This window comes from Mytilus californianus, unplaced genomic scaffold (genome assembly GCF_021869535.1).
Source record: "Mytilus californianus isolate M0D057914Y unplaced genomic scaffold, xbMytCali1.0.p SCAF_8, whole genome shotgun sequence".
NCBI lineage: Eukaryota > Metazoa > Mollusca > Bivalvia > Mytilida > Mytilidae > Mytilus > Mytilus californianus.
This window is the reverse complement of record NW_026262734.1, coordinates 36,898,034-36,911,958: the sequence shown is the minus strand read 5'-3', so window position 1 is coordinate 36,911,958 and position 13,925 is coordinate 36,898,034. Positions and strand designations below refer to the sequence as shown.

The 13,925-nt window shown below is 33.4% G+C and overlaps 2 protein-coding genes across 2 annotated transcripts; both read right to left on the bottom strand.

Annotated features, from left to right (window-relative positions):
• Window positions 1-316: 316 nt before the first annotated feature.
• Window positions 317-5,993, bottom strand: LOC127711122 (complement C1q-like protein 4). Its single transcript, XM_052217072.1, has 4 exons — window positions 5,666-5,993; window positions 3,854-3,954; window positions 3,044-3,268; window positions 317-451 (listed from the first exon to the last, which is right to left on the bottom strand). The coding sequence occupies exons 1-4, from the start codon at window positions 5,898-5,900 to the stop codon at window positions 341-343; spliced, it is 672 nt and encodes a 223-aa protein (XP_052073032.1). The 5' UTR covers window positions 5,901-5,993; the 3' UTR covers window positions 317-340.
• A 4,110-nt stretch (window positions 5,994-10,103) lies between these two features.
• LOC127711167 (complement C1q-like protein 2) lies at window positions 10,104-13,596 on the bottom strand. Its single transcript, XM_052217118.1, has 4 exons — window positions 13,360-13,596; window positions 12,526-12,626; window positions 11,426-11,650; window positions 10,104-10,269 (listed from the first exon to the last, which is right to left on the bottom strand). Exons 1-4 carry the CDS (start codon window positions 13,592-13,594, stop codon window positions 10,156-10,158), a joined length of 675 nt encoding a protein of 224 aa, XP_052073078.1. The 5' UTR covers window positions 13,595-13,596; the 3' UTR covers window positions 10,104-10,155.
• Window positions 13,597-13,925: the final 329 nt, after the last annotated feature.

Here is a 13,925-nt window from a genome sequence, read left to right as displayed (position 1 = left end):
ATTCGAGCGTCACTGTTGAGTCATTTGTAGACAAATCTCGCGTCTGGCGTACACAATTTTAAGCCTGGTATCTATGATGATCTATGAACAAAATAAAATGTTTTTATGCTTGATCAATTTCAGATGAATCGCAGACGGAAAACAATATTTGAGCGTATTGCGTTATGGTCAAATGTAACCTGAAAGGCCAAATATATATATATATATATATATATATATATATACATTTAATTTATTTTAACGTGAAACAAAGCATGGGAAACGACCTATCGTATGAACGAAAATTGAACTTCTTATTCAAATTTATTTTACACAAAAGGCTGAAATGCAAATAAAGTATTTATGAATGAGGGAAAAGCAAAAAGGCAGAGAATGTACTATAATCAGCGCCATGGACATCACCATTTCCGTTTGTACCAGTTCGAACCAGAACTTCTTCACCTTTGTTTACCTGAAAAACAAAACATTACACACCGTGATACACATTTTGCATTCATGTATAGCAACTCCGTCACAGGTTAATGCGACAAGGAATTACTTTTGGTACCAGTCTTGTATTACAACTCCAGTTTCCGGTACATGTTAAAACATGGAGTGAAATAAATAATCCATTTTCTCAGAATTTTTTTCTGTTCGATTAAAAGTGTATGCTGAATTGAAACATCTATCTGGATGTAAAAAGCTTTTTTGGAACATCAAACCAGATAAGTGGAAGGATATCACGTATATTGAACATGGTGCGGACTCTCAAAAACAGCAAACAGAAAGTAGAAAAAAGTAGATTTGAATACAAGGTTCCATACCCTTTTATTGTACGTGGCATGATGCACTTTTTACACATTAATCACAATTTCACATTACTACATTATATGATATGTACATGGAAAACAATTTTCTATGTATCATTCTATCTTTAAAAAAAATATTTAAAGATTAGCTGTTCTGCATGTAAGCCTATGAAGCAGTCAATTACAATATTGCAACCTTTATTGGTTGTATTCGTGACTATGTCTTGATTGCAGATCTTTGAAAGAATTCAGGTTCATGAAAAGGTATATTTTGTTGATCAAAATTTCATACTTAGTGGACGAAATTTGGAAAGAAATGAAATATTTATAAGTTCAACAAAATACAAGATCAACAAAAAAGATATTTTAGCTACAAGTTATATTCTAGTCTTAACCCCGCCGCATGTTTGCGCCTGTCCCAAGTCAGGAGCCTCTGGCCTTTGTTAGTCCTGTATGTTTTTTTTTAAATTTTAGTTCATTCATATGTTTTGGAGTTTAGTATGACGTCCATTTTCACTGAACTAGTACATATTTTTATTCAGGGGCCAGCTGAATCCCGCCTCCGGGTGCGGGATTTTCTCGCTGTGTTGAAGACCCATTGGTGGCCTTCGGCTGTTTTCTGCTCTTTGGTCGGGTTGTTGTCTCTTTGACATATTTCCCATTTCCATTCTCAATTTTATTCAGTGTTTGAAAGTGGTCATTGATGAAGATGCAGGTAGATCCAGGTGAGCCACACAGGCTTTTTGGAGCCTCTATTCCTGCAATATTAAACTCGTTGGGTATTTCGTAGGGTGCATGTTGCATGACAAAATTTTCTGTAACTTCCAATATAATCATTATTTTTTAAAAAACAGTCTAAAGCTGGCATCCTTACATTCGGGTTGACACACTTCGCAGAACCAACTTACTGTTTTTCTTTATTAGTTATTGTCCTTTATACCTATGACATACTTGAGTCTTGGTGTTAAGCAGATAATAAGCACCTCTTTAATGAACACATATCAAATCGTTCTTTTATTTATACGATATATATATCATTTCAAGTTGTAAGATCGTCTACACGTTCTAACAAGAGAATGTTTCCCCAATAAGATCATTCTATCTTTAAAAAATTAAAGATCAGCTGTTCTGCGTGTAAGCCTATGGAGCAGTCAATTACAAGACTGAAACCTTTATTGTTGGTATTCGTGACTCTTGTCTTGATTGCAGATCTTTGAAAGAATTCAGGTTCATAAAAAGATATATTTTGTTGATCAAAATTTCATACTTACCGGAATTTGAAAAGATATGAAATATTTTATTGTCAGGTGTTATCAAGGCCTCCTAATGTTTACCATTATATATGGAATAGCGCACCTATATACGATTATTGATAAACTTTGTACACATTTTGCTAAGTCTTATGACAATTCAGAGCTTGCCAAATGTTTTGGATGCGTGTCTTTTCTAGAAGTCCGACTTCTAACCTCAAAATGTCAATTTGCATTAAACCAGTATTGTTTATTTCTGTATCGATGTTTACCTTGAAAGTCCTTTCATTAATTATTATAGCGTTAAATATGCAAAACCTTAGCAAGAAAAAAAAAAACTCATATAAAGACTTTCAATGGGAAAAATATCTACACCCAGTCAGTGTCTGCATCAAAACAACCACATTTGTCTTGATATTACGGGTCAAAAATAGTTTCCATTGATTGAGATGTCACATTGTATCATATATAAAACAGCTGGTCCGAGGACACAGTTATCGTCCTTTGATTTTCGTTGTCTAAAAATATAGTCCCTAGTGTGTTCAGTGTATAACTTGCCAATTTTTTTCAAACACTTTCCAAATTTATTTCTTTATACTTAATGCATGAAATATTAAGTAGGGGGATGAAATTACATGGTAATAAAATTTGGGTGATGAATTTTTATGTAAAGTAGTGATTTGGTCCAGTTAAAAAAGGTCAAAATTTAGTATGCCTGAAGCTGTCAAACTGAATTATAGACCCCCTTAACATATAATTGTCCATATTTTGAGTTAGAGCTGGTAGGATTTTCTTTAAATTTGATATTATTTGTCCCAAAAGTAGTAAACTACACTGTAAAAATCTTTTTGAGATAGAGCAGGTGCGATTTTTTAAATTTTAATTTATTGTCTAAAAGAAATGCGCTACAAAATAACTGTGTCCTCGGGCCAGCTAACAGCTTTACGTGCGTCTTGCGTACATAATTTTAATCCAGGTATCTATGATGAGTTTATTTACAATTACCTGCAAGACAACAGTCTGAGAGGCACTGCCATAATCACCGTCCCCACCCCTTGCAGTGTCGGCGTAGGACGAAGCTTTAGCTACATCATTGACCATCAGCTCTGTTGCCTGAGCCTGCTTATAATTGACGTTAGCTGTCCAGGAAATGACGTACATACCGGAAACTGGAGCGGTGAAAATACCAGTTGCTGTATCATAAAGGGATGCTGATGTATTTGTTACAAGCTGAAAAAATTTAGTCGAATCCCTTTATCTGAGGTAAAACAACCATCAATTTTCCTATAAACTTACATAAATATTTCCAGACCTATACTACTGACTGGTCGCAAAGTTTATAATTTTATTTGTTTAAATGACCCTGTGAGAATAAAAGGGAAATATCAAACAACAATAATAAAGCCTACGAAAAATCCATATCCTTAAAAAATATGATTTATATTAAACGTTTCATAATAGAATCTGCAAAGATGAAACTGATAATGTCGATTCAACATCTTCAGGTCTCCAAAGAAAAACAAATAAAGTGTCTTTTTGTAAACTCCGATCTACATTCTCTGTTGGACACCTGACTGGTAGTAGTTCTAGGAGAAAAGATGCAATTATTAAAGGTAAGAATAAGAACCTTTCCGATCAAAATATTTTATACAAGTAAAATTTGGTATTGTATTTTTTTTTATGAAAGTTGATTCTTTATATAGTTAGGTTTTACCTCTATATAAATTGCAACGTTGTATAACAGTTTAATGCACTTTGCCTATCTTTATATGTAATTAACTTAAAAAATGCTTAAAACAAATATGAATAACTTACTTCATCGAATTTGATGGTTTGATGAGGACTCAATCCATGAAGACTCCCAGACAATTTGGCATAGAAAGCAACCTGCGATTCAGTGAATGCTCTTCTGTGATCTAAAGAAAGTTAACCTATTAAAGTGTTTTATTTTTGGTGAGTAAAAATTTCTCGATTTCTAGGCCCAAACCTGTTCGCAAAGTTTTCGTATCCCTGAATCTGATCTTCATTCAAGATCAAATTTACATGTTTGCACGGACTTCAATCTTTAGATACAAGTATAGTCGTCCGATCTGTAATTTTACTGATTGTGTTTTATTCCCAAATGTGACTGAGTGTTAATTCGCATGACTGGTGATGCATACCTAGCAGAAGACGATTACCCTGTCAACATATGGGTCAATATCCCTAATGCGCCTCCAATTGAGGAACACAAAAGTTGTGTGTAAACAAAAAATCTCTGTGTAGTGATATTGGACATGTTTCTATTTTTAACAAGTGACTGAGCTTAACCATTTGTGTTGATCTGGAAAGTATAGGACCATAGAATAAATGTGTAAAAACTATGGAGTTATTATATGTATTCAAAGTATTAAATTTTCAAAGAAATTATTGTGTGAAAAAAAGGGACTTTTTACCATGAAGAGCCGCATCACGAAAAGATTTTCGGGGTATGCTAATTTACGGAAAAATGAATCACACTTCGTACCCCGAAAATTTAACCACATATGTGAAAATGTCTCAGCTTCGAAACGAGCCATCATACATATCCAAGTTTACGATATGGACTGAGCTACAGAAGAAAAGGTTACCATTACCGCCTATGGGGAACAATTGCGCATATTGCCCCATATACAGTCTCGGTCCTGTGGGAGTTCATGCGATTTTCTAAGTTTCTATTTGTTACCATGATTTTCCCTTTTCTTATCGATTTACAAGATTTGTACATCGGTAAACTACCGCCACCTTAATTTACGAAAGCTGCAAGGTAATATTTTTGCGATGTTTTCTTGATAGAAAAATCAGTATAGAGAATACATTCTTCTATTTCAAGGTGAGTTAATTGTTGAAATTGCAAATAAATAGATATTTGATTGGAAATTAAAAATAAATAAAAATATAAGTAGCTAACTTTATTATCCAAAGTGCTACAAGATATCCCTTATGTTAACATGAGGCATTGTATTAACATTCTTATGATTAAAATTTTCATGTTGCTCGAAACCAAATATTGAATTGAATGAATAAATACATAAGCCCGTGGTTATATCATGGCGGACAGATTTAATGGTGGAGAACCTGGAGAGAACTACAGACCTTTGGTTGGAACACGCATATAAACCTCTAGCTAAATGTCCAACTTACAGAATTTCCAAACTATTTACATATGTAAAACAGGTTAGATCCAGTTTCCTCAGCTCACGGTCTTTTTCTGTGTTGTTTATTCGTAAATTTTATTATTGAATTATCAATATTCATTTGAATTGTTCGAACGCTAGCTCAGCTGACCATTCTTGTTTAAAAAATCAAATGTTAAAGCAGAGGTGGTAAGATCTTACCCTGTCACACAAACTTCTCCATATTGTCATTGGTTTCGATTTTATTACTCAATTGTGTGATATTTGGTTGCATAATGAGTAATTTTATCTTGTTTAAATCCGTTTTTTGTTTAACTTGAGTTGTTGCTATTACGCAGTGAATGCTGGATAATTTCATCTTAGTATTTGTGTCTGAACAACTACAGTGCTAACTTACCCTCATGGCTATCGCTTAGCTCCCTGATAATTTCCTCATTGTATTTTTATCTGACCAACTACAGTGCTAACTTACCCTCATTGCTATCGCTTAGCTCCCTGATAATTTTTTCAGCAGAAGTCAATCTGTCGGCATATTCAATGTTCGTTTCCTCTGTTGATTCCAATTTAGACTCTAAATCCTCCACTAAAGCTTTCAATTCCTCATACTGATGCTCAAACAAATGAATTACAGCATCTTCTTTGTTTTGCACTGGCACAAGGGCACTTGTTAATGGAATTAAAATTAGCAAACAAAACCCAAAATGCATGGTTAAACAGGTGATTGATATAAAGTCACAACGTTATTGTCTCACAATCAAGATAAGAAGACATCATACAAATATACTATATAGTGCAGAGGGATTGTACGTAACGGGACATTTCTTAACCTCGGATTTTCTAAGTAGGTCACAAACCAAGTGATAAACCTTTATGTATAAGCAATTACTACAAAACGGTGATGATAATGATGATGATGATGTTGACTCTTAGCTATAGTCACAATATTATATGCGCTTTTTTAACGTACCCAACGAATCTTATTGGGAAGCCGCCTACATGAAAAAATGAAATGAATGCATGATACCATTTGTATGTAAAGATTTTTTGAATGTGTCCATGAAATTATTCAGATTGGGTTAAATGTTGTCTCGATCTATTCATGGAGAAATTTTATAACAAGTGAAAATGGTATACACACACCGATAACTGTACACCCGCACACTTCAACAATAGGGAAATGTCTATATCATATGTGAAGCTCTTAAAATCCAGGGTCTGAACAGGTTGTAGTCAGCATCATCATTACCATGCCATTGCGTTGTCAATATAAAAATAAGGAGATGTTGTGTGATTGACAATGAGACAACTATCCACCAAAGTTCAAATGAAGTGGATGTAAACAATTATAGGCAACCGTACGGCCTTCAACAATGAGAAAAACCCATACCGTACGTATGGTCGGCTATAAAAGGCTCCGACATGAAAAATACGAAACAATTCAATTGAGAAAACTAACTGCCTAATTTATAACAAAACAATTCACGAAAAACAAATATGACAAACATGAACCAACAACAACCACTGAAGTACAGGCTGTCTTACACTTATGAGTTTGAATATTCCTTATGAATCTTCCGCATATCTTCTAAACCTTTCGGGATTTTGGATGCTTTTCAACTTCGTACATTTTTTGGCCTTTTAACTTTTTTGATGAGAGCGTCACTTGTGAGTCATTTGTAGATTAAACTCGCGTCTGCCGTGCAAAACTATAAGCCTGGTATATGTGATGAGTTATTTTAGCATCAGACACCTGGAAATATGAGATAGTATGTAGCGTTTGTACTCGTAATTATGTACAATCTTATTGTAAAGTTATTAACACTAAACGTGTTACATACATTTCTCTCTCAGTATCTCTGAATATAATATTTCTTTAATTCTTAAATTAAAGAAAGTTTGCCTACGTTCCGTCTAAAACCATTAGAGAAACAAATTGAAAATTTAACCATTTCGACAGGAGAAATATTGTATACACTAAGGACAATTTCAATTATATAATACATGATAAATCATCAGGGTAAAGAATCTGCTTGTCGTTGGTTACAAATAATGGACAGCGCTGATGAATTAATATTTACTAATTATTACCAGCCAACACTTAGAAAAGGTTATACATCTTTCTTTTTGTTTGTAACAACTGACGAAATATATTTGTTGTTTTAATACACGTGATTTGAAAGGAGAAAAGCAAAATCCAAACTAAATATCGAAGCTCAACAACAAAGAATTGTAAAACACATCTGTATCGTTGGATTTTTGCTAAATTAAAAACATATTCAGTTTTGAAGGGTGGAGATTGGTATTAGTTTAACTATGACTTTAGTTCTTGATACAACACTACTTGTTCAACTCGGATTATATGCTTATCATTGTCGACGTAAATAATAGATATGAACAACATATTGTCTGGATTCTAAGGAATACACTCAGAATATAAACCTTAAAGTACAATGAATGCAATTTCAGGAAGCTTTGAACATTTTTGTCCTACTTTGAATAAATAAGTAACTTTTCAATAAGGATTAGTTAGTTTTCTTCCTTAATAAGTATGAACAGTTTGTCAATGGGTGTTAAGTGGACAATATTCATTCATATACAGAACGTGTATAGTTGGTACACAAAATATATCTACAATGTATAATGCTGCAGTAGAAAAGTGGAAAATAGTTGTACTTTCCAAACAGCGAACGAGAAAAAATCTTAAAAGATTTTATAGGACATTAACTACGATTTAGACAATAATTTAAAATACGAATCTTTTTGCTACACGTATTAATAAAGGCAATATTTTGAAATAATATTTCGTCATAAGCAGTTTGTCCCAAATTTGTCAAAATAAGCTCAAAACATTGCTGATGTATTATTGACTTGCAAGACAGCTGTTGTCCTTTCGTTTGATGTGTTTGTGCTTTTGATTTTGCCATTTGATTAGGGACTTTCCGTTTTGAATTTTCCTCGGAGTTCAGTATTTTTGTGATTTAACTTTTTTTTGTTAACCTCATTGAATTCGTATTCATGTCACCTTCAACTTAACCCCTTAGTTGGAGATGGTTTACGCATGTACTAGGCGTGCATAGCTATCAAAAGGAAAAAGAATGTCAACATTGAAAGTGAAACCAGGGTGATCCATTTGGGTTGACTGACTCGATCCACAAAAAAAAAATCATTATTATACAGGTTAAAACGATGATTTAAATATATTTTTTTAACCTATAGCATGAAATCAAACTAGGAAAATCCAATTGCACATGCTCCCTATCTATTTATATTTATGTTTATTTTGGATTATTACCGTCCAGAGTTTCCATGGGTAATCTTGATGGCTAATAAGATGGCGTCTAGACTAAAATACACAAAACATGCTGATACATATTATCGAGTCCATGCATTGTTTATTCTTTATGTTAGACTTTTTGTAATTTGGATATACGTTTTAGTATGTTATAAATCAAATATGAGAATTGGAGCCAAATCGGTGACCATGAATTTTACAGCTAATGCCCCTTTAATTAAAGTCATAAAATATTTGCAACAAATATCAACTTGAAACGTTTAATACACTATAATAGTAGAAATATCTCTCAATCTCAATGGAAAAAAACATGTCTATATTGGTTCTTCATTATGTATCTTTCGTATAAGAATGATACTAGTTTCTTGTTATTGATCGTGACTTTGTTACTTCGTTTAGAATTACATGTTTTCCGATAAAAATACAATAATGTATACATTATCAAAATGCTAGATATCATGAACGACAACATATCTGGGGAGTTTAATTAATTGATATTCGAAACTCCAATGGTAACACATTGTTCCACTTTGATAGTCAATTTTATTTTGTACTCATATGAAGGCTATTTCAATTGTTCATTAAATAAATGGGAAAAAAAACACTTAATAAAGTACATGCGTCCGAAGCGCTCGCCTGAATTACCATTCTACAGGAACGCTCAAACCTAAATATTTGAAAGCCAGGTAATTATAAGTATGTAGAAAAATTAAGAGCTATACGACCAAAAAAGGGACATACAAAGAATAACCAAATTCATCAGCTGTCAACTATGCCTTAGGAAGTTGGAACCTAAGTTTCGTATTAATCTCTTAATTTATCAACAGGGTTGTAAAGAAACAAGTTTGCATTAAATTAAGAAATCAAAATCTCTAATAAAAATCAAATTAATAAAGTTAACAACAGGTACCAAGGAAGATGTTATAGAGCACACATAGTCTAACGACTTACTATTTAAATGTATAGTATCCGTTCCACACCATTCCTCATGGTCACAGCAAAGCGGTATTGAATATGTCTGACGTAAGCGTAATCCGATGAACTATGTTTATACTCGGATCTTATACTGAAATAAACTGTTTTAAAAGAAAAAAAAGATATCAGATATCCAACCATAACCCAAAAAGCAAAGAGACAGCGCTTTTATTGTTGTTTTTCATCTCAAAGTCACAGTGAGGCCTTCAACACGGAGCAAAAAAAAAAACTCTCACCTCACAGCAAGTTTAAGACGGCCCCCGGCAACGGTTTGGGCGGAATTCTTTGCAAACTGACGACCACGCAAAAACTGAGGTTGAAGAACAAAGCATACTGTTTCCAAATGTTACGAACTGAATTGAGATATACAGAAGTTCAGATATTACGTTTTGATAACTTACATCATGTTCTATTTATCCATTACATCGCCAATAATGGTAAGAATAAGAATCTGTTGAAACGTAAACCTATTAAATTAAAACCGTATTTAGGATAACATGTATGCTTACGACTGACGATTACAAGGCTCAGGTTTGATAAGTTTGAGCACAGAGAGGCCAGAACATTGCATGTATTAGAAACTTTTCAAAAAGTGAAACAAAGCCTAGGGAGGATATACTCATCATACAATATAAAAAAGCGATTTATTTTTCTAATTTTATTTTACACAAAAAAGACGACTTTCGAAGAAGTATCTACAAAGAATGAGGGAAGAGTAAAAATGCTGAGAATGTACTGTAATCATTACCACTGACATCGCCTTTTCCATTGGTACCAGTTCGAACCCAAACATTTTCGCCTTTATTTACCTGGAATACAACAACAACAATAAACAATTAACTAACATACTCAGTGATGAACATTGCAGTGATTAAATTGAATGAATCGTACATGTTCAAAGGGGCACCATATCATTTGTCCCTTTTGGTTGATGAAAAGCTTTTCATTTGTTTAATAACCTTTGGATTTTTAAATGAATGACCCCGAGCATCATTGAAAAGACATTTATTGTCGAAATGCGCATCTGGTGCAGAAAAATATCATTATCAAAAGTGAAGACCCTTGTCTTGTTCATCAAAATTTTAACGACACTTTGGTAGATTTGAATTATTGATAGTTTCCCCTTTGTAATTCTGAAGGGTACTAACTGGGTTAGCAAAAGTCGTAGGATCGTGAATGTAATTAATGTACATATAAGTTTGAAATAATCTTCGCTAATTATATATATTAAGCGTTTTGTTAAAACCAGAAAACAATTGAACAATAAAAACGAGTTCATCTACCTTATAAAACCAAGGTATACATGAAATGCATGACTTTATAATTTTTTTATTTTTATATGTATTTGGCATCTCCAGTCAGTTGGTACGACAGTCTTCTAATGTTTTTGTCATGTATGTAATGAGGTGCTTATGTCAGACCATCGAGCGACTATGCTACCAATACCACTATGCCGGTACTACTACTGGTGGAATATTTGTTCCAGATGGCACCTTCCAACCATTAGCCTGTGTTTTGTTTTTAATGTTAGAAACTCCCTGCGGCACAGTTCACCTTAAGTTAGACTGCCTTGGTTGAACTATTCAGGCTCTTTCGATATTTAAACAGTTAGCAGTACAAAGTGTTTGTTTTTCCAAGGTTTTGATCACCATCATACCTAATGAATGTTACTAGTATTTCAAAACCACGTAAATAAATTAATTTGTTTTACTACCCCTGGGTAAGTACTGTAGTTGATGAACAACCAGTCTCCGAGACTACCCTCTTCCTAGTATCCAATGACATAAATGAGATATTTGTCATTGTACTTAAACTAAGGTTGACATTCCCTCAGGCAAAGTTGTCCTTTGTTTCTATGCATCCCACAAAAATGTGCAAGCAACACCTTGCTGACGTGTCAGCTTTTTAGTTCTCACTGCAATTCTGCAGACGACTTATCAAAGCAACTGACATTTTTATAATTACCTGCAAGACAACGGTCTGAGAGGCACTTCCATAGTCTCTGTCTTCACTACCGGCTGTGTCAGCAAAAGACCAAGCTTTAGATCTACCATTGATCATTAACTCTGTTGCCTGGGACTCCTGGTGGTCGACGTTAGCTGTCCAGGAAATGACGTACATGCCGGAAACTGGAGCGGTAAAAATACCAGTTGTCGTATCATAAAGGGATGTCTGTGTTGTTGTTACAAGCTAAAACAATATCAATTATTTAGCACAATATCAGATGTGGAACATCAAACAATGGCAACTTTAAATCAATCATCTGCCGCAGACTGTTACAAAAAAATATTTTAATTTATAAAGGTCATGCGTCCGAAGCACTTTTCTAGGTTTGGCTTCAGCATAAGTACATATTTTTCAGATCCTAGTGCTCATTGTTCCCCCAAATTAATAATTTAGTTACGTAAAAAATAAAAACAAATACCAGGCTTATGATTTAATACGCCAGGCGATGTTTCGTCTTCATATGAATTTTCAAAAGCGCTCGAATAAAAAAAAATTGAGATGACTTTTGGGGTATTTTAATGTTAGACAATATAGATAAATTGTTTCAAAGAACCCGTATGTAAAACACAAATTAGATTTTTACCAGCCTCCTTGATTATACTGAACGATGTGGTCCAAATACCTATGTATTCAAAAGGGAACCTTAATGAAGGAATTTTTTGTAAAGTCCGATTTAGATTTACGTTGTTTGTTGTAAACAGAATTATTTTGGTCGCGGTTCACATTATATAAATTCTGAAGAGACGGCAATTCAGAACTGCACCGACCAAAATGATTCATTACATTATAATGGTTTATATTATCAAATCAATAAATTGTTTCTAATAGGAAAGATCGTATTGTTTTTTATTTTAGTTTCTTTTCTATATTAATATGGTTCATTTTAGCAATTCAATAAATTTGTATTACAATTTTTATATAAGAAAAAGTTATTTATAATTTTAGTTTCTTTTTCTATGTTACGTTATATAACGTTCTTAGTTTATATTTCCCCCCTTTTTATGCAGCACAATATCTATAAAAATGACAAATCACGCTACAAAAATGAAATTACTTACAGCATCGAATATTATGGTTTGGTGAGGACTCAATCCATGTAAACTGGCAGACAGTTTTGCATAGAATGCAACCTGGGCTTCGGAAAAAGCTCTTCTTTGGACTGAAGAAAGAAATTGATACGATAGATACTAGTACACATGCATCAATTATGTATTGTATGCATACAATTTAATTTTTTGAAAGCAATCAAGTCAAATTTGGAAATGTAAACGAAGACTACACTATTGTTTAGAAACTAGTTTTGGACAGATGTGGAACTACAGGAATTACTGGAAAGCCTTCCAATGTCAGGAATGTGATGGTCACTATTCAGATAGTAGTTATTTCAACCCTTGATGCCACAGAGATTTGGTTGACCGTTATTAAATTTACGTGTTTAAGATTACTACGGATATGTTCCACTTGTAAAAGCTACAAACCTGTTCTCTTTTTTTTCCTTCTTGATATCAACGATTGTGACTTACTTGAAACGTGAAACCTACTACATGTGCCTTCGATGGAGCAGAAACTGCATACTTTCCAAGAACACATGAGTTCACCCCCAGTTTGTTTACAGGTTTTGCGTTGCTGAATGTTTAGTTTTCTATTAAGTGATTGAACACTGTTACTTTTGTCTCTTTTTTCTTCTGGTCATGGTCTTGTCAGGCTGTTTTCGATTTGTTGTTATTGATTGCCCTTGTGCCTCCCCATTTACGCGTAATCAATGCTTTCCCATAACGATCTTGTTTTAGATTTTACTATGTGTAATATATAATTGTACAGTTAGTTGCTTATATTTTGAGTTGACTTGTCATGCAGTTACTACTAAATGTATTAACTAATTATTAAATTACCGTCACGTCTATCTGTAAGTTGTTTGATATTTTTCTCGGCAGTTGTCAATCCTTCAACAAAGTCATTGTCCTTCTTCTTTGCGGATTCAAGTTTCGACTTTAAATCTCCGACAAGACTTTTCAAATCCTCAATCTCGTGCACAATGAAAGGAATAAGAGCATCTTCTATGTTCTGCACTGGTACAAGAGCACCTATCAATGGAATAAATACTGGTAAATAAACTAGAAAATGCATTGTTAAACAGGTGAAATGATTGATATAAAGTGAACAACGTTATTATCTCACAATCAAAGATAAGAATACAATGGTACTATATATATAAATCCGAAGGATTGTACTTAATGAGACATTTTTTCACCTCGAACTTTCTAAATAGGTCACAAAGCGAATGAAAAAAGAGGAAGGACCAATTTTCCCTGTATTTAATTCATGCTTAATCTTTAAGGCAAGACAAAAAAACAAAAAACAAAAAAACAAAAAACAAAAAACTGTAAATCATTATTTTGTGGTTGATATTTTATAGACTTTCAAACGAAACGTCGTTACTTGTGCAAGTGGTCTATAT